Raw genomic sequence first — 18,979 nt, 5'->3', positions numbered from 1 at the left:
AGTGGCTGCAGGCTGGTAGTTGAAATAATTTGAGAACAACAGAAGATTAGGAGCTGTGAGATACTGTGAGAGAGATGGTTGCAGCATCATTTGTGGTTTTGGATAGATAAATAGCACAGTACTGGAATATTTCAAGAACTGGCATTCCTGTTAGTGACTGATTAATGGAAGAAAGGATTGCACAAGGAATATCAATTCTTTTTGTCATAGTACATTCATTCTCTGCCTTTAGGATTTCTAAGCATTTTAGGAGTATTTCCCTCTCACCTTCTGCCTTTTGATGCAATTGGATAAAGAATATGGCATTATTGTGACTAGGGCCAAACCAGGAAAAGCTTACTAGCTATTCCCTCAACCACTTTCATAGCACCTAAAAGTATAAAGGCTCTTGTTGTTTTAACAGGTTATCATGACAATCACATTGTAATTCGGTGGTTCTGGGCTGCTGTGGAAAGGTTCAACAATGAGCAACGTCTAAGACTTTTACAGGTAAGAAATCAGCTGATCTGTGTAAAAATAATTAAAATTTGATGCTAAAATAGCCCCATCCTGGTTTGGATACCCAGAAATTATGGTGATTACTAGGGGGCATACCTTGAGTCAGAGTTTAAATGTAATAATTTCAAGTGACAGAAGCTCACAGCTATTTTTATAGATTTCTAAGTTTAGAATTACATTTAAGATACAATGGCTGATGTCAATAATCCTTTACTATTGTTTGATTAAAAGTACATTAAGACTCCTAAAGATAGAAAAGGAAAACTGTGTAATTGGTTATGTCACTAGGTAGAAATGTTAATAGTATTTATACAGCTTAGGAAGGAGAAAGCTTAGATGGAAGTTCAAGGCTTCAAATTAGAAAATAATGATGGAAACCTTAAAGTCAGTCCAATTTAATTTTCACTAAACCTGCAGGTTCCAGTCACCCTGCTGCTGAAGGACAAAAATCTCAACAGAAGAATATTTATACATGTGGGTTTACTACTGAGCTAAATTTTCTATTGAGTTAAATTTTTAAAGTTCAGGTTAAATCCATCCTGTCTCTAAAGAAACAGACAAACCTCCACTGCAAACCATACCACATTATTGATCTGATATGAAATCTGCTGGTTTTAAAAATTCAGTATTTTTATCTGATCACTGAATTATGAATTATTTGAGTCTGTTTAAGTATTTTTTTAAAGTGTTTAAAAAGGCAGTGTGGAACATCCCATTTGATGGAAAAACAGGAATGTCTCCTTGTATGTTCCTGTCACATCTGTTACTCAGAAGTTTTTGTAATATCCAGGTCATTACAAATTAAATAGTCTCTGATCTGTCAAAAGCTACATTTGATCTGTTCATGACAGGTTGCAAATAAAACTGCTCACCAGTCAGTATTTCAGCAAATGTCAGTGGGCATATCTAACCTTCAGAATTTTGTCCTTTTCTTACAGTAGTTAATTGTGGTTTATAAAGCAAAGGAAATCCATGTAGCTAGAAAGGCATAGTAGAAAGCCACCAGATATTACTATGTTTTGTATTAGTTCCTTTTAATGCAGGAAACAGCAGCAAAAAAACTCACTCAGGCTTAAGTCTGAGTAACTGGATACTGATAGCTTGTTATTCTACAATATTTATGTAGCAGAAAACCTTTGGAGGAAATCAATCTGCTAAGTTGCCTCTTCTAGAGCCCAGCCAGGAAACAGTCTGTTTGCCCTGAGCTCCATGTAAAGTAGCATTTATTGCTTGTACCTCACGAATTTCCTCGCTTTGCAAATGCTTTTCCAAACGTGTCTGGGCTGTGGTGGGTGTGCTGCTGTGTCCCCCCAGCCCCTGTGTGCAGCCTGTCCTGATGGGTGTTTGTGCTGCCAGTTTGTCACAGGCACGTCCAGCATTCCCTACGAAGGCTTTGCCTCTCTCCGGGGCAGCAACGGGCCCAGGCGCTTCTGCGTGGAGAAGTGGGGGAAGATCACTGCTCTTCCAAGGTACAGCTCTGGGGGCTTCACAGGGCCACTCTCTGGGGTAACAGATCACCTGTTGGACAAACATTAACAAGCTTTCACTGAGTATGCAAATATAGCTTCCCTCACATGCAAATTTCCTTCCCTGTTGTTGCAGTGTCTGATGCATCCGTTTTGGTTTGAACTCAGTTTTGGTCTCTTAAGCTGGACAAGGCAGTGTAACTGTGGCTGACATCCATATTGTGGTGTTTTTCTCATGGAAAATTATCTTAGAATGATAGCTACTTCTGACATACTTTATTTTATTAAATGTGCAAGTATTTACTTACTGAACATGCAGTTCACAAGTTAGGACCAAAAATGAATATGAATTAAAATGAAATAGCTGTTGTGACTATGTCTGACTGAAAGCTACTATCATATTTTTTGCATCAGACACAGGCTTTATAGTATAGTTCAGTGATACAATTTTTATGCTTGGTCTGATGTCAAGGGTTAACTGAAGAGGCAAGTTGTGAGTGCAGAATAGGTGAGAGGGAGTAATTTCACTTGAGAAGCAGCAAGAGAGACAAAAAAGGTGAGGATTTCAAAGAGAACAAGTAAGATCAATTGAAATAGGTGAAGAGGGTAAAGGAACAGTACCAGAGTCCAAGATATAAAAGCAGGACTTGAGATGTACAAGCCTTGCAATTTATATTGGGTAGGACAGGTTTAGAGGAGAAGGATGAAAAGATTAAAAAAAAAAAACTTTCCAATTTTTGGAGCAGAAAAAAGAGTTATCTTCAGATGTCCATGGTAACAATGCCAGGACTAGACTAATAATGTGAATGATGAAAAAACCACCTTCAGCTTGGTTTCTTCATTGACAGAAAATTACAGGTTCTTGTCTTTATTGTGTTGAGACTGATAGCTGGGAGATTTTCTTTGACCCAGTTCTGTGATTCTGCAGCCTCTAGAATGAGTTAGGAGTGGTTAGACACAGATTAGTGCATGGAGTGTGGGCAGCCTAACTCTGTTTAATCAGACCTCAGCTTTAGTATGCTGTGTACAGCCTCTGGAGGTGGCTTTGGGCTGGGCTGATCCATGGAGGCAGCTCAACCCTAATCTTAAACCCACTCCTCATAAACAAGATGCCTCAGGAATAACTTGCATTCAGAGTCTCATCTTAGACACAGGGTGGCTGTCAGAGACACTCAGAGTCTCTCTGACCAGCAACATGTAGGTTTTTCCTCCAGCACAAGGTCAGAGGCAAAAATGTCTCTTGGGTTGGCTGCTGCCATCAGAACTGCATGGAGAAGGTCATGGACACAGAAGTGGTGCTGTGAAATCCAGAAGCACAGCAGGTGGCCTTTAAAAAGAGCCATCTTTCCTGTTTACAGCACAAATGAGAGCCAGGCAACTGAGGATTAAAGGAATCCAAATCTTGAAAATTGCTATTTCATATCAAATGTCATCTGGGGACCTAGTAATATCTTGTAGTCCAATAAGTTCCTTTATAGTTTGATTATGATTGGCTTATGGACTAGCTTTGATTCTGTTTTAAGAAGTAAAAGCTGTGACTTTTTAAAAAATAATTTCTGACTTCAAAATCAAGATTTTTTTTTGTGAGTTTAAGTAAGAAAAGAGATTGCATGATTTTTTCCATATATTCTCTGAAGCTGAAATTCCTGGTGCTTGCAAGCAGAGTTGGAAAAGGTCAGGACCTGCCAGAACAGGATGTTCAGAATTTCCTTTGGAAAGGTTATGCAGAACCCTGGTTGAGATAAATTGCAGAATAAAACTGCTTCCAAAAGTGCAATATGGAGAATTGTCATAGGCTGTTCAACAAATGTAGGGGAAATGCCAGCTCCTCACATTTAAGAGGTTGTATCATTCATTGAAATTTCACTTACCCCACTTTCCCTTGGTTAGCAAACATTTGAATCTTGTCTCTCTGGATCGTTTGTACCATACAAATGTGAGAATTAAAATAAAAACAACTGTGTGTGACAAAGACCTGCAGTCATCATGAGCAAGCAGTTCCTGGTATTCACACATGGTAAACCTTGATCTCATAAAAAATGAAACCTCTTCCATTCTAGTGCTGAAATGGGTTAAGCCCCAAGCCAAAAGTGCTGTTTGCATTTTTACATGTGTAGTTCTTGGATGCAGTGCAGCTTCAGCCTGGGTCTCAGCAGCCTCTGAGACTCCCTGTGCAAACACCAGGTACTGACTTGGAGGTAACACATCAGTAACTACAACCCCGAGTAGCCGCTTTCAAGAGGTTTCCAAACAAGCCCAGCATGTGTAAACACATCGCTGGATCTGCTGGGAACGCTGCCCTAGGACTCTGTGACTCTTACTGATTCTCTGATAACTAAAGCTTTTATGTTAAGGCACCATCACTCACTCCTAGCAGCGTTGTACTTTGCAAATTGCCCTCTTAGCAGGAGTGCCTGTGAAATTTGATAGTGCTCGGTGCTCGGGTGGCAAAAGTGAGGATTTAACAGGTCAGTGGACTTAGTTTCTTCCTCTGTTTCTAAAAACATTACTGCAGTGCTGAAAACATGTAAGAATACCCATCCCCATCTCTTCTTCCTGGTCTGAGACACAAAGGGCAGCTAGGATAGTCACTTAGGTATGTGACTGTGGCCTGAGCAGCTGTGAATGTAAACACAAAAGTTTTCACTAGATGTTTGCCTAGTTCCCACTGTTCTGACTGCTGTGTAATCAGCTCTGCTGAATCCAAACAGTGAGATTTCTGTGAGGAACATGTCAGGTTGCCCAGCTTGCATTGCTGTCTTTGACACTAACTAGGGAGCATGTAAAATGCCCTGGAAAGGTTGATTATTATGGGTCTAGCATAACTATTGCTACCCCAGTGCCACTTCTACTTCCTTCTTTTACACTGTGTTGCAGATTAGACTAAACTAGGGGAAGGGACCATTACTCTTTCAATTCACTCCCATGCTGAGAAATTGGTTCCAGGTTCATTGCTGTACATTATTTATTCATTCATGTGATGATTGACTTGGAAATTATATTTATGTCTGACTGCTGCATTTTAATCCTAAATCACTCTCTTTTACTATGGTAATCAAAGTGAAAGGGAATTTAATTGGGAATCTGGGAACTTAGACTTTAGGAACCAAGATGGGTTTTTATGTTGTCATAAGATGTGAGCCCAGGAAGATGAACAGTCAGTGCCCATGTGGTTTGAAATGTTGGAATGGGAAGATACTACCCAGAAGGAAAAAACCATGTTTGTCTCAAGGACTTAGGAAGTTGTGTGCTGGGGTTGGAAAAGCTTGCATCGCCTCAGAAGACAAAGGTCTTGTTTTTGTCTTTTTTAATTACTTGGTTTTCCACAGTAAGTGATTCCATTTTCAAAACTGCCCTCAAAATAAGATAAAACTCAGTTCTCTTAATAAATGTAAACAACATGCCAGCTTACTATTAAACCAGTTCGTAATGAATCCCTTGCTAATTATATACTGTGTCTTTTATAATTTGTGGTTTTACAGCCCACACAGCATGATCCATAGTTCTAATGAGTGGCTGTCAGCCCCATGGAGCAGAAGCATGTGGTTAGGCTCTTAATTGCCTAAGACTCTTCAGCACTCTACATTGAATTCAAGGGATCACTGAGTTCCAGTTGCTGCTGGTCTTAATTCTTTTTCTTTCTTCATAAGAGACTATTTTCAGGTTTTTTTAAGTACTCTGCAAGACATGGAACAATAAAATCTGTATCACAGATATTATTTTATAAGATTTTTGGAAAGGCAAAGGAGGAGTAAAAAGAAAGCTTTCCTCCAGGAGCCTTAGAGAGATGCCCGGGTACAAAAAATTTACCAGACCCCTGGAATATGGAGTGGGGAAATGCCATCTCTGCTACACAGCATGTATCAGCAGTGTTCTTCTAAGGGTACTGGATTTGGGGAGGGTGCTAAAGGCAATGTTTTCCAAAGGGATTGCATATTTGGTATTTGGACTGTGTTTATAATAATGGTGTGACCTTGTGTGCTGTGTATACATATCTTCAGCCTGATATTTCTATGACACGAAAGGCTGTAACTGAGTGGGTGTTTCAGCTTCAGTGAGTTCCAGTTTGTAATGGACTCTGAGGTTTTTAACAAGTGAGATTAACCCACTTCACTCCATGTTCCATTCCCATAGATGGGAGCTGAGAGGCACTTAAAGTGGCAATTAATGAATTTGCTCACATGGAAGGCAGTACTTTCTGGCTCAGAGGAAGTCTGTGCAGGTCTGTGGTAGACAGCTGGATTTCTGGGACTGGGTAGGTTAAATGAGGAGTTGCGTTTGCTGTGAGGAGGGAGCTTGTTCAGTCCTTCCATTTTTAACATCTTACATATTTATGCAAAATACAGATCACACTGATGAAGGGCAGGGCACTGCAGGAAGAGTTTGGTTTTCAGCTGGATTGAATTTAAATAAATAATTCTATGATGTATTTTATTGCAAAAGATTGAAGTATTTGTAAACAGAGACCTGCCAAAATTCGAAAATCAATTGAAAGTGAGGCTTTGTTACAAAGCTTTAGAGCAGAAGAGATGCCTCTTCCAGTTTCTCTTTGCATCATTTCATCCTCAGGATCCCATCACATTAATACATTGTCTATTTCATTAGAGCAGGCTCATCCACCTCAGTGTTTTAGAAAGTACCATCCTTAGCATGCCCTGAGGTGAGGCAATGATACCCATGGTTCCATTATGAAGAGAAACCTTTGTTATCTCCCTTTTCATTCCCTGGAAGAGGATTTGAGAGACAGTTCCAAGTGTGTCAACAAACTTCAGGTAGATGGACTTCAAAAACTGAGAAATAAAATGCGTGGTCACACGCTTCAGAAAGCAGGGCAACCTCTAGCAACCAGGTTTGTGCATGGTTTTTTGTAATTCCAAAGGCTGCTGGCCTCTAGGGCAGATATGTCCATTAGGAATATCAGCACAAGCAGTATGCCTCAACAACACCATCTATATGCCAAGGAACTGTAGAAGGAAGAGCATCTAATTTATCTGGTTTTTACCACTGTAGAATTGTTTCCTGTAGATCTGGAGATGTGTGGAAATATCTTATCATTACAAATACAGTATTCAAGTATCATCCATACAGAAAAGAAAGGCTGCATCTCAGAAGACACATTTAAAGCCAAGATTTCAGACCAGACTGTTTGACTTGTACCATGCTAAATCATTCTTTTTTTTTCTCATGCACATTTGATGGATAAAATTTATCCCATGCCTTTTGGACTGTCAGTATGTTTCTAAAGAGCTTCATAAATGCTTCTTACTGGCTTATTTTAATGAGAAGAAAGTAGATTAAACATCACTACCTGTTCAGTTGGAAAACATCATTTGACAGAACAAAGTCTTCCAAAAGAATACTATCTGCCCATCTCTATTCAAGCACATACCAATCTGTGTGTTCTCTTTTGAACTTTTCAAATAATGCACTTCTTCACCTCCTCTCTCTTTTTCCCCTCAGGGCTCACACTTGTTTCAATCGTCTGGACCTTCCCCCTTACCCATCATTCTCTATGTTATATGAAAAACTGTTGACAGCAGTAGAAGAGACAAGTACTTTTGGACTTGAGTGATACACAAACCACAGTGCCCAGCTCATTGGACTTTTGTGGATCTGTCTTCTCAAGGAATGAATGAACTTTTATATTGGATTCCCTAGAGGAAAATTGTTTCATGGTGCAATTCAAATAATGAGGTTCCACGAAGGAGCTTGTGAAGCAATTAAAAAGCATTGTGGTAGTGGCAGAATTCTCAACAGTGAAACTAGAGGGTGCCTGGTGTGCAGGGAAAGCCAAGTCTTGCAATCCATGGGTTTTTGGGATAGCTACACTTCTTAAGTTTATGTTCTGAGCAAACCAGAAACGTGATGCCATGTTGTGATCCATCTGGCTACTGCAAAACTGACATGTACCCACGGACTGGATTTCATCAAAGTTGTTCAATAGAAAATTCAAGTCAAAATGTGAAATCATTCAGTCCCTTACCTACCCAGTAAATTATCAAAAAAAGCATACAACTGAACTTTTATAAATTCTTTTTTTTTTTTTTTTTTTTTAATTCATGAAGGTACATTACTTTATGCCATATGTTATAACAGCATAGTCTTGCTTTACCTAAGACTACGAGTGCCTGCATGGGGAACACCATAGAGCTCGAGTTCCTGGGGCAGAAGTGAGTTGGAAGGAAAATCAGCAACAAAGGATGTAACAACAGCTTGTGCATTGAGGAGGTTTGTGGAAATGCATTTGCCAGTGTATGACAAAATATGAGCTGTTACAATGAACTTATAAACTTAATAAGACTGATTTTATGCTTTATACTGCATGGAAACTATTTTAAGAAGAAACTAGGAATTTATCACAGCATATCAGGAAAAAAACCCTAACACAGTGACTTCTGTTTATTTTTATAGGTTCGTTATATTATGTTTCTTAGAGTGTAAACAGGAAACAAGCAAACAAAAGTGTTATTTCTGTTTTGTCACTTTCCATGCTTGAACAGACATTCTGCTAGTGTTTATTCTTTAAGCACTCTCCAGGGGAAAAAATGCCTTTTATTTTTATAAGAGTAAAAAAACTCCCAGAAATATTTTGCACTGAATGTACCAAAGTTGAAGGGACATTATGATCTGACTGATAGCAAATTGCATCACTATCAAATATCTATAAAAATGCTTAGGAACCAGGCTTTCTTCACAGTGCCATGTCTATAGATATCAGGACTGTGCACATAAGTAATAATTTTATAATACTATATGTGATATTGTAATATGCATTTATTTTAAATGCATCTGGGTCATTTTTCATGCATTGGATAACTTAATGCAGTGGAATTTAATACAAATATTTCATATGCTCCCCACAACTTTTTATTTGTACAGCACTGTAAAACACTAGCTCATTTGGAAAACCATGAATAACTTCTTTAAGGTGAGCCACTGGTCATAATGCCACTGTCCTGTATCAGTGAACACCTACAAGATGTAAACTGTTCGTAGTGTCCAAGCTTGCATTTTCACTGATAAATAGTTTTCTTATCCAATGTTATTTGAAGCAGTTTCTATGGCATATCAAACACTGCATGGACACCGATTTCTTTATGCTTAATTTTGCTGAAATACACGAGGCTTGCTCGCTTCTATTTTTGGTACTTTTCCTCCAGATGGTCTTGTGGAACACTCGTGCAGCTGTGCCCCATTTCTTGCACAGCTGCCGTCACGCGCTGCTTCCACCACATTTTCAAATGGCAGGAGTTGCACTTGGACACTGGATGACAAGAACACGAATCCAGCTCTGTGCTAGAGCCCTTTGGTAGTGCTGCAGCACAGCAAGCTCTGTTCTGCAGGGAAAGTAGCTTTTGAAGTAACCTTCTTGCTTTGGAGGCTCCTGAAGGGGCGTCTGAGGGAGGTGTCCTGCTTGTTCTGGTGGGAGGTTTGTTCCAGCAGAGGCGAGCGTCCCTGGAGATGTCGTCAGCAGAGACTGCCAGTCCCCCTCCGAGGCACAGGCAGCTGCAGCTGTGGTGGTGACTGAGAAAACCCTTCAGACTTACTGAGGAAATGGCACATGTGCAAAGGAAAAGCAAAATCAGGGCGAAAGCATTCTTTTATTTCAAGGATAATTGAGCTTCTGCATGACATCTGGGACTCTCTTAAGTAACTTAGGTTTTCTTAGGCTACTTCTGGCTGGTATGAAGTAGCAAAGAAAAATCCAAACACATCGCCCTGTTTCTACACGTATATTTATCAGTCTTTGCTAAGATTGCATGTCACGGGTCCTAATGCACATCTCTTTTCAGAACATGAATGAGCAGTAGGGAAACTGACTTTTCAGCAGGTCACTCCAGCATGGCTCATGTTTCATGGGATCCATTCACTGAGTAGCTACAATTCTGGCACTCAGAGCAGAATGCAACTTCTGATTGGTTGAGGGACTACAGAATTTTCATTTTTCAATACTGTGTTATCTGTGGTCTTAAAAAAGAGATTTCCCAGGTGGAAACTGTATCTACAAGTTTTGAACCAGATACTCTTTGGAATGAAAAGTTTAAATATTTGGCACAAAGTAAGTTTATACTAGTTTGCCTTTTAAGTTATGCTTTTGTACAAAACTAAAACAATAAATGCATCTTGTCAATTTTTATTTAAATATATCTACTGCACCCATTTGTTCTGTATTTATGCATGTAAAAATAATTGAAATCAGCCATGATAATCCAATATTCTGTGAAGATGTGACAGGGTCACAAGTGGGGCAGCTGTCAGTTAGAAAATAGATAAATTTAAAAAAAATCCAGAGTCTTTGTAGCACTAAAGCCAAGAGAGACTAAGGAGAAGTTGCTGCTTCCTCCTGTGCTGCCAACATCCCCTGGGGGACTCCAAAACAACGCTGTGTGAAGGCTGAGGTGTCAGCTGGGTACAGCTCCCTGTGCTGCCTCGAGCACTTGGCTTTTTGTGATGTGTAAGGGATGCTGCTGCTCTAAGGGATTAGCAAGGAGGGAGCAGAGGAGAGGAAGCCTGAGCTTAGTCAGATACCCACATCTCCTGGCAACTGCTTGGAATGTTCTCCCTTTGGTTTTGAAGCCATTCCCATTAAATGTGTCCCAAGGGAAAGCCAGCTTTCATGTCCTGCAGCTTGGCTGCAGCAGGCAACCACAATGCTATTGCTTATGACACAGTGTAGCAGGGATGAGGGTCCACACAGAGCAAGGCTGGGGAGCATTTCCAAGCTCTGTACCTCCTAAGAGCTTTTCCAGATGGTGCTACGGAGCTTTGCATTTAGGAAGGAAAAAAGTGGACAGAAGAATCCCTTCAGCCAATGACAACTCATACTAACTCAACCCGCAGCATCTCCATCACACAGAGGCTGGCAGGGGATGTCCCTGCAGGAATTGTTTCCTGCAGCCCATGTTTCCTGCTCTGCTGGGAAGTGGAGCCACACATCACCAGCCAGAAAGCAGCTCCCAGGTCACTGCAGGCTGGGCAGGCTGGCAGCAGAGTGGCCTCTGTGCCCCACATGCCAGGGCAGGGCCTCTCTCCCCGGGTCCCAGTGTGCCAGCCCAGCAGAGGTGTGCTTTGCTCACCTGGCACTGCTGGCAGTCAGGTTACAGCCAGAACACTCCTAAATACACCACAAAAGCTTGGAATCAATGAAGCTGTGCACTGGGGCACCTGCTGTAGCAGTCACCCATTGAGAGTCTGTAGGCCAGCAGCAGTGAGGGCAGTGGTGCCTTTGCCCACAGCAGCAGGGCACAGCCATCTGCCACCTCTGTCACACTGCCAGCAGCACCTGGCAGGACAGGAAAGCCTTTCAATCCAGACCTTCTTCCCCACCCACTCCCTGCCTGCTGTTTTTCCTCGGTATTCATCAAATATTTCCCTCCTTTTGCTTTCAAACATCATTTTCATTATCCTGTACTGACCTTACCATAAAAAATGCTACCATGCCTTAGAGAGTAAGTGGGGTGAGCTCTTGTGCGTTCCCAGGCAAGGCTGCTCAGGGGCACCACATGAGCTGCACATGGCAGCAGGCGGCCCCGGGGCACGGGGGCGGGGAATAGCTGTAATCTTCGGGGAGCCGAAAATCTGGGCAGCAGTGCCCTGGCAGGACATCACACAGAGCTTCTGGTAGGAGCTGGACTGGCAGAGCACCCGGCTGGTAGTTTGCTCAGTTTAAAATTATAGGAAACAGGAGAGGTTTGTGGTTTCTTATGTATTTTTAATCCTTTAAAAAAAGTTTTAAAAAAAAAATTCCTTCTGAAGCATTTGCAGTGGTATCATCTGGTTGTTAAATGTAATCTCAGCAGTATTAATTGCAGATGTTTACTGAGTTTCTGCAGTGGTAGCTGCAGAGTTTTAGGGAACTGCTTGAAGCAGGCTGCCTCTGGACTGAGGGAATCCCTGTTCACATCAGGGAAACTTCAGCAGCTGTGTTTGAATGGCCAGTGTAAGTTCACTTCCCATAGCATAAAGCAAATTACTTGTTTTCAGTGAATGAAACTTATCTGCATTGCATTATACTAATAGTGTTGTTTTTCCTGCCACTTTTTTTTATGTGGAAGGTTAATATATTCCTGTTAGCACTTAGGGAATTGAGCAGAAGGTTGATCTCCAGTCATAAGATCGCAGATGTAGCTTTCATCTATTGTTGTTTCCCCTTCTCACCGTTTTCTCTCTGGGCTAGCAATTGAACTCCAAGCAAAATTTCAGAAGAATTACTCAAAGCTGGCTTCTTAAACTGTTTGTGTTTTGGCTCAGTTATGTGCTATAAAGCAGAACTGCAGAAATGCTATGGGTTGACTGGCTCATCAGTTTAAGTAGAAAATTCTTTACGATTTTGTTAGTGCAACCACAGTGGCTGCTCTTGGACTAGTTTAGCCTTTTGCCTAAATATTTTACAATAAAAAATTTTTGGAGGTTGAATTTGAAATTACTTGTTTGCTGGAAAACTAAATATATGTTAGGTAAATAGTAGAGGAAAAGAATAACTTTACTGTAAAGGCAGTATAACCCACTTCAGTTAGCAGTATGCAGAATTACAATGCTGACCCTCCAAACACAGAATTTTCACAGAAAGATGGTTTATATTTTGCATGTCTTCCAAATAAACCATGAACTTCATAGTGCTTCTGTTCAGCTTTAGACTGACTAATGTTGGCATTAGGCTACTACTATTTGGGATGTTCATTGCTGTGAAATATTTTTTACTTAAACATTTGTAGTATTTTTACTAAATATTTTCCTTTAGGACTTTACTTCATAGGTTTTGCTCAGAGCCATATTACGCTGTAGGTATTTTAAGGTGAAATCATGATTACTTGATAATTCTGTTTTATATGACTGACCTTCTGGCCACTGTTTAGAAAGGTTCCTCCTGATTTTTGGTAAAAGGATGACAGTCAAGGGCTCCTGGAATGGTTACAATCCATTGAAGTGTCTGTATGTATTCTAAATGCATTTAAAAATACCTCCTGAGGACTATGTGAAATAGTAGCTACACTCATTGATTAGCCCCTTTCTAAGTCAATATTTCAAAATTTGAACTTGTTTCCTTTCAGATTACATTGCAGAATAATGATACTAAAATTTTAACTAGAGATGTATTCTGACAAATTTCTCAAAGCTATGATGGATGTGAAAGGGAGCCGAGCTATGCTGCTCTCAATTCTTTCACCCGTTAAAAAACTTCTGAATAATGCAACTTTATCTCTTGGGTTTCAGTTGTTTCTTGTTTTCAGAACTTTGAGAAGCTTCTCATTCAGCCCGTGTTAGAAAAAGCCTTGCCTACTTGGAGGCTTTTGTTAAGCACTCAGGAGGTATATTGTTCAACTAATTTAACATCCTTTTGTGCTGGCATCAATTAGCTTTTAAATGTATAGACCTACAGAACTCCACAGGACTCTGGTCTCCCTTATTCTGGGCTGCCTTCCAAAGCCATCCATCCTGTCCCTTTTGATTGCACATAATCCTGCAATCACCCAGAGACAATTGCTGACCACCTACGCTGACTGGAGCTGTAATATCACAGTAAGACTCTGGGTATGGGTTTGCTTTCAAAAGCAGCTCCCTCAGTCCAGAGTCGACAGGATGACTGTTACTCTGACATCAAGACTGAGCTGTTCAATAAAAATAGTCATAAAAGTGGTTTTAAAAATAGTTGATTAGATATCCAAGGGTAAAATATCTTTTGGTTTTGGTTTTGCAAAATTAATGAGGCAGGGGATTTTGCTTGCAATGTTTTACATTGCCGGAACTTGTGGGCCCCATGGGCTGCCCCAGGCTGTTGGCCAGGTGGGTGCAGAGCCTTTGCAGTGAGGCAGGTGATGCTGATCCAGAAATCACAGCAGCAGGAGATCTGTTCCCATAGTGAGGACTGTGCCTTCCACAGCTGGAGGCTTTCTCATGCAGCCCTTGAGCTGGATTTTTCCCAAAAGCTCATTGTTTCTCTGATGCCTGCTACTTGCAATACAAGCAGCTCATGAAACACTCCACTGACTATTCAACGTCTTCCATTTTAAACGAGGATTACATTTTTCATAGTTAGAAATGCCCATCCAGCAGTATAAGGTCAATAAAAGAGGATTTTGCTGAGACATCATATTTAATTGCCACGCTGACTGCAGTCAGACGTTGGAGCTCACTAATTTTAAAATCGATTACTGTATGAATAAGAAAATAAATCTGGGACGCCTCATAAATAATTCCAAGCAGGAATGTAATTGTAGGTGCTGTAATGATAAGACAGGGCAGTTCCACGCAGCACACGAGATACAGCCGTGGAGGAGGGCTGGAGTGAGCACAAGGCTGAGAGTAGGCACAGAGAAAGGACTGCACTTCAAGGGTAGGGAGCAGGACAGTGAGCTGTGATGAGCCCTGGGATATAAAACAGGACACTTCCTACTTGAAAATTAGGCTATGATAATGCACCTAGGAAAAAATGAGTGTTCATCCTGAAATACATTGGTGTTACTGCAACTGCAGGACATGCTTTAACTGATTATTAGCTTTGAAAATAAGTACACAATCAGAAAATTCTATGTGGTTTGGCTTTCTTGTTTCGTTTTATTGGGACTGGGTTGGTTTTTTGTTTGGGCTGTTTTCAGGAAAACTAAGGCTTCTAAATAAAATAAGGGTGGTGACTGGAAATGGTCTTATGTTTGTACAAGTAATGACTGTTTATTATTATCTGCATTGGCAAGGGATACCACTTCTGATAAAAGATTAAATCACCACAACCAATGGTGACTTTCCCTTTTCAATGTGATGGCCAAATCCCTAATGTTCAGATGTGTCAAAATGCAGATTTTGGTATTTTTTTTTAATATACTTGATATTTGCATTATGGTTGTATAAGGACCATGCATTTCAACAAAGACAAGGATTGATGTGGCATTTCCAAAGCTCACTTAGGGTAATTAGAATTTTCTCAATGACCTTGGTAGTTTTAGCCAAGCAAATGCAAGTCTTGATTCCATTCACACTCTAATGACATTATCAAAAAAATACTGTGTAAGAGGGTGGGAGGGTTTCATGATGGGTTTCTGTACCTAAAAGCTGACCTGTTTTTTTTACCTGAACGATAAGACTATTGAATGATTGAATATGAGAGTCAGGAGAGGAATTCCTTGTGAGTTTTCTTGTGCAACATGGTCACTGAGACGGTAGGAGTTTTATATAAACTTGAAGTCCTAAATGAGAAGACAACTCCCATGTTGAACCATACTGGTTCAATAGTTCCATTCAGCAGGACATTTTTCTGCAATGAGTCTGCAACACTCAGGAGACTGCTGTTTATTATCAGCATTGCAGGGAGGAGGAGAATTATGATAATATTAACTACATAAATCACACGTGGAGGATGCTTTTTCTTTGCACGCTGTTTTTCCTGGGAATGATGTAGCCTTGAGGGCATCCATGAATCCTGATCAGCAAGGCTGCTTTTTGAATAATTGACTGAACATTTCTACTTGTAAGGGCTGGTACAGTATGGAAAGGGAGTTCTTTAGAGGAGAAGGTGGTAATGAGGGATGTGGTGTGGAATACTGCTACCCCCAAGTCAGTTGATGTTCCTGCCCTTGCTAGGTTACAGTTTGGATTATTCAGCATGTTTGAAAGTGTGTAGAGTTTTACAAGTTTTTGTAGTGGGGATGCAGGCATCCAGAATCTAACAGGATTATAGGTGCATCTTCCTCATTTTTGACAATTACTTGATATAATTTTATACCAAGTTCTTTGTTTTTAAAGAATTTCAGGCACTGAGAATATGGAGTGCATATTTATTTCTAAGCTTTAAGTAGAACACGGTGTATTTTTTAATCCTTTCCATACTTTTCAGTTAAAGTGTTCACAAGACTGTATATCAAGTACAATTCCAAGTTTTTCTATCTTTCTACAAGCCAGATTAAGTTTCATCTGAATTTGGTACATGACTTTCACAAAACACTCAATGGGGAATACCTGCTTCAAGCATTAAGATGGTTTCCCTCCTTTTCCCTATTTACATTGCATTACATTTCAGGATTTTTTTCTTCGAGGCAGAGAGAAGAGATAGAAAATGTGTTGAGTGTGTTACAGGGGCACACAATGTGTGTCATTGTGCCTGGCTTCAAGGAATGTACTATAATGTTTGACTGCTCACAGATTTACATAATTTGAATACAGGACTGTTGTGTTGTATTCCCTGTTACTCAAAAACATTTGGGGAAAAGAATTTTCTGTGTATAATTTTATTTTCATACTGATCTCTATTTTGTTTAAGACCATGTTTCATCATGAAATCACTTAATTAAAATAAATCTTCTTACAAAATCTGCTTTGTAAAACATCTCTTTTATTGTGCCTCTGAATATGCTGTAACATCCTTTTTGAAGTAAGTACCTTTAGAGCATTCTGTCTTTTTGAAGCATTTAAAAACCTTTAGAGAAACCACAAGATACTCTTTCTGACATCTCCTTTGCTAAGTGATTTCTGGTGGCCTGTGGAGTCTGGCATATTACAAATCATGATTCTGGAAGTGGGGAAATTAAGGATTCTGCAGCCATATGCAACATAATTTGAATAAGAGCTACGTATGAAAAAAAACAAAACCCTTATGACAAACAAAGCACCAGAGCTGGCAGCAAAATACTTCCCAGAAGTGGCCGTAACTCAGGAAAGCTCTCTTTTTCACAGGGAAATGCCATCTGTTGTCTTTTATTAAAGTCAGTGGCCCCTACCAAATATTTCCTTCTTCTTTTCTAAGAGATGGTAGTGGTTAGAGTGGGAGAAACTGGTCTTTCATCAGCTCTTAGGCAAGGGTTCTCCCCACCACGACACAGCCCAAGGAGAATGGTTAAATGGCACCTTGACACTTCTCCTGTGTGTTACACAAACTGTTTGGAGAACCTGATGGTGAAGTGACATTTCCATTTTTAAAAAACTTTTTCTAGAAGGTGATTTTGCATTCTCTTGCTGCTACTCAAGATGAGGTGCAAGCTAACCTGAGTCATTGAAAGAGAGCTGCTGTGGGAAGAAGTGAGGCTTTGGGACTGGAGCCCTTTCAGAATCTGTTCTCTGTCATTCTTGATGTCAGACTCGTGAGGTATTTTCATCCAGGTCGCTGATAACTGATGCCACAGAGTGCACAACCACTCACTCACTTTCCCTCGGTGTAAACACTGCAGTTGGCCTGGAGCTCGCGCTGGGTGACACTGAGGCAGCTGGGGGGAATCCAGAGATTTCCCACTGCACTGAGCATTGCCTGCCTTGTGTGAGAAGGTGGTGCAGAGATTTTAGCACGGGGGGGATCAGATTTTTTAAAATGACCTATATTAAATAAAAGCGAGTTGGAGAAGGCTCAGACACACTGAGCTTCCAGCTGTGCAGCTCTTAATGTCGTGTGCTTGTCCCCACTGTACAGTTCCCTGCTGAGAAGGGTAGGTGCCATCTCTTCAAACATCATGACCTGAGCTGAAACCAGCATTCCTTGAGGGAGCAGAGCTTTTTCCACAAGGCTGGCTGCCTGGAACACCTGTGCCTCTGATCACCGGGGGCTGTGCATGGCAGCTGTGCTAAATGGCTGCTCATCAAGTGGGGGAATCGTTCTCTCCGTGAAAGCCTCTGCAAGCTGAAAAGAGCCAGCTTTATAATGAACCGATAATCAAGGTAAGCCAGAGAAGAAGTAACTAAGAATGGGAGTTATGAAGCTAACACCTTTAATTGCTATTTTTTAATGATCCCACAGACCAGGTGTATACATTAGGAATAATAATAGTTCGTGATCCTGTGCTGTTGTGACCTTCAGCCTACCCATTCCCCCTCCTCCACCTCTGTTTGTCCTTCTCAGTTGTGGTGTAGCTAAGTAAAATTCCAAAGTCCTCAGGGTGGAGTCCTGTCAATTATACCCTTCTCTAAGTGCCATTCATGTTTCCATGGCATTATAGAAACAGATAACCAAGAGTACAATAACATGCATGTCATGAAGCATTTTTGGTATTTACTTGGTTTTCAAAACTTAAAGGGAGAGTAGAGCAGATCCTGAAAAGCATCAGTAAAGACAAAAAAGCAGCTAAGGAGACAAACATAAGCACCGTCATTTACTTCTTGGCACCATGTGCTATAATAACCTAAAACATCTTAATTGTGGCCATCATTTAAATTTACTCTGTGGCTCATTTGGTATGTTTGGAATGCTGCCTGCTTTTCATACTGCACAAAGAGCACTTCTCAACAAAACCCATCCTGTCCATATGTTGTATTTTTATTTGACAGATGTATTTGAAATCATGTTATAATCAAGAAAGGGTATGATCTGGAACCTTGTGGAGATGGTCAAACTCTGTGGGAGAGAGTAAAAGATTTTGGACTGCTTTTGTCAAAAATATCCACAGCTCAAAGTGCTAAAAAGCCAGATGGAAGTTCAAGCAGGAGTTACATTTTTCAGTAGGTACCTCAGTCTGCCAGCTACATGGTGTGACGTATTCTAGACTCTTCAAGAATGCTTTCTTATCTTCATTTATGTTACTCTCATCTTAATGCAAGCCTTGCTGTGACTGCATGACTTAGGCACTGTAATAAACACAGCAATTACCCATTTCACTGGCAGTGCCATGGCACAAACAGAATTACCCCAGTAACTCTAATGGTGCACTGCTGAAATTAAATACACAGCTCTTAAACTCTTATGCTACATTACTATTACTGCCTTCATGACAAATGTATTATAAAACGGATGTTTGCAAATTTCTTGCTGGTTGGATTGCTTCAGAGGAAATGAATTTGACAAACAAATTGCAACTATTTTAGAACTCTTTCTGACTTCAACTAATTTCTGAACCATGCTTTAGGCTATTTTGAGTCTTTGAAACCACAGGTTGGAGTCTTTTAACTTTTTTTTTTTTTTCCTGTGGCCTTCTCAGGAGGCTCTGAAGACCCTGTTTCTACTTGCATGCATGACTAAGAGATTGTCAAACATGCTCCGTGCGAGCCGTGTACTTTTAGAGGAGGACTGAAAGCGCTCTGTTCCCGGCAGCTCTCGGTGAGAA

The 18,979-nt window shown here is 40.5% G+C and overlaps 1 protein-coding gene across 1 annotated transcript in view; it reads left to right on the top strand.

The window, feature by feature from the left end:
• The window catches only part of HECW2 (HECT, C2 and WW domain containing E3 ubiquitin protein ligase 2), a 153,413-nt gene extending 137,148 nt beyond the window's left edge, over positions 1–16,265 (top strand). Inside the window, exons 27-29 of the mRNA XM_054636439.2 lie at positions 404–489; positions 1,855–1,967; positions 7,425–16,265. Of these exons, the coding sequence (XP_054492414.1) occupies positions 404–489; positions 1,855–1,967; positions 7,425–7,536 (311 nt within the window). The 3' untranslated portion in view covers positions 7,537–16,265. The remainder of the gene's footprint in view (positions 1–403; positions 490–1,854; positions 1,968–7,424) is intronic.
• Positions 16,266–18,979: the final 2,714 nt, after the last annotated feature.

Source organism: Agelaius phoeniceus, chromosome 7, assembly GCF_051311805.1.
Source record: "Agelaius phoeniceus isolate bAgePho1 chromosome 7, bAgePho1.hap1, whole genome shotgun sequence".
NCBI classification, from domain to species: Eukaryota; Metazoa; Chordata; class Aves; order Passeriformes; family Icteridae; genus Agelaius; species Agelaius phoeniceus.
The sequence above is the reverse complement of the archived record's forward strand: the minus strand, read 5'-3'. Positions and strand labels throughout refer to the sequence as shown.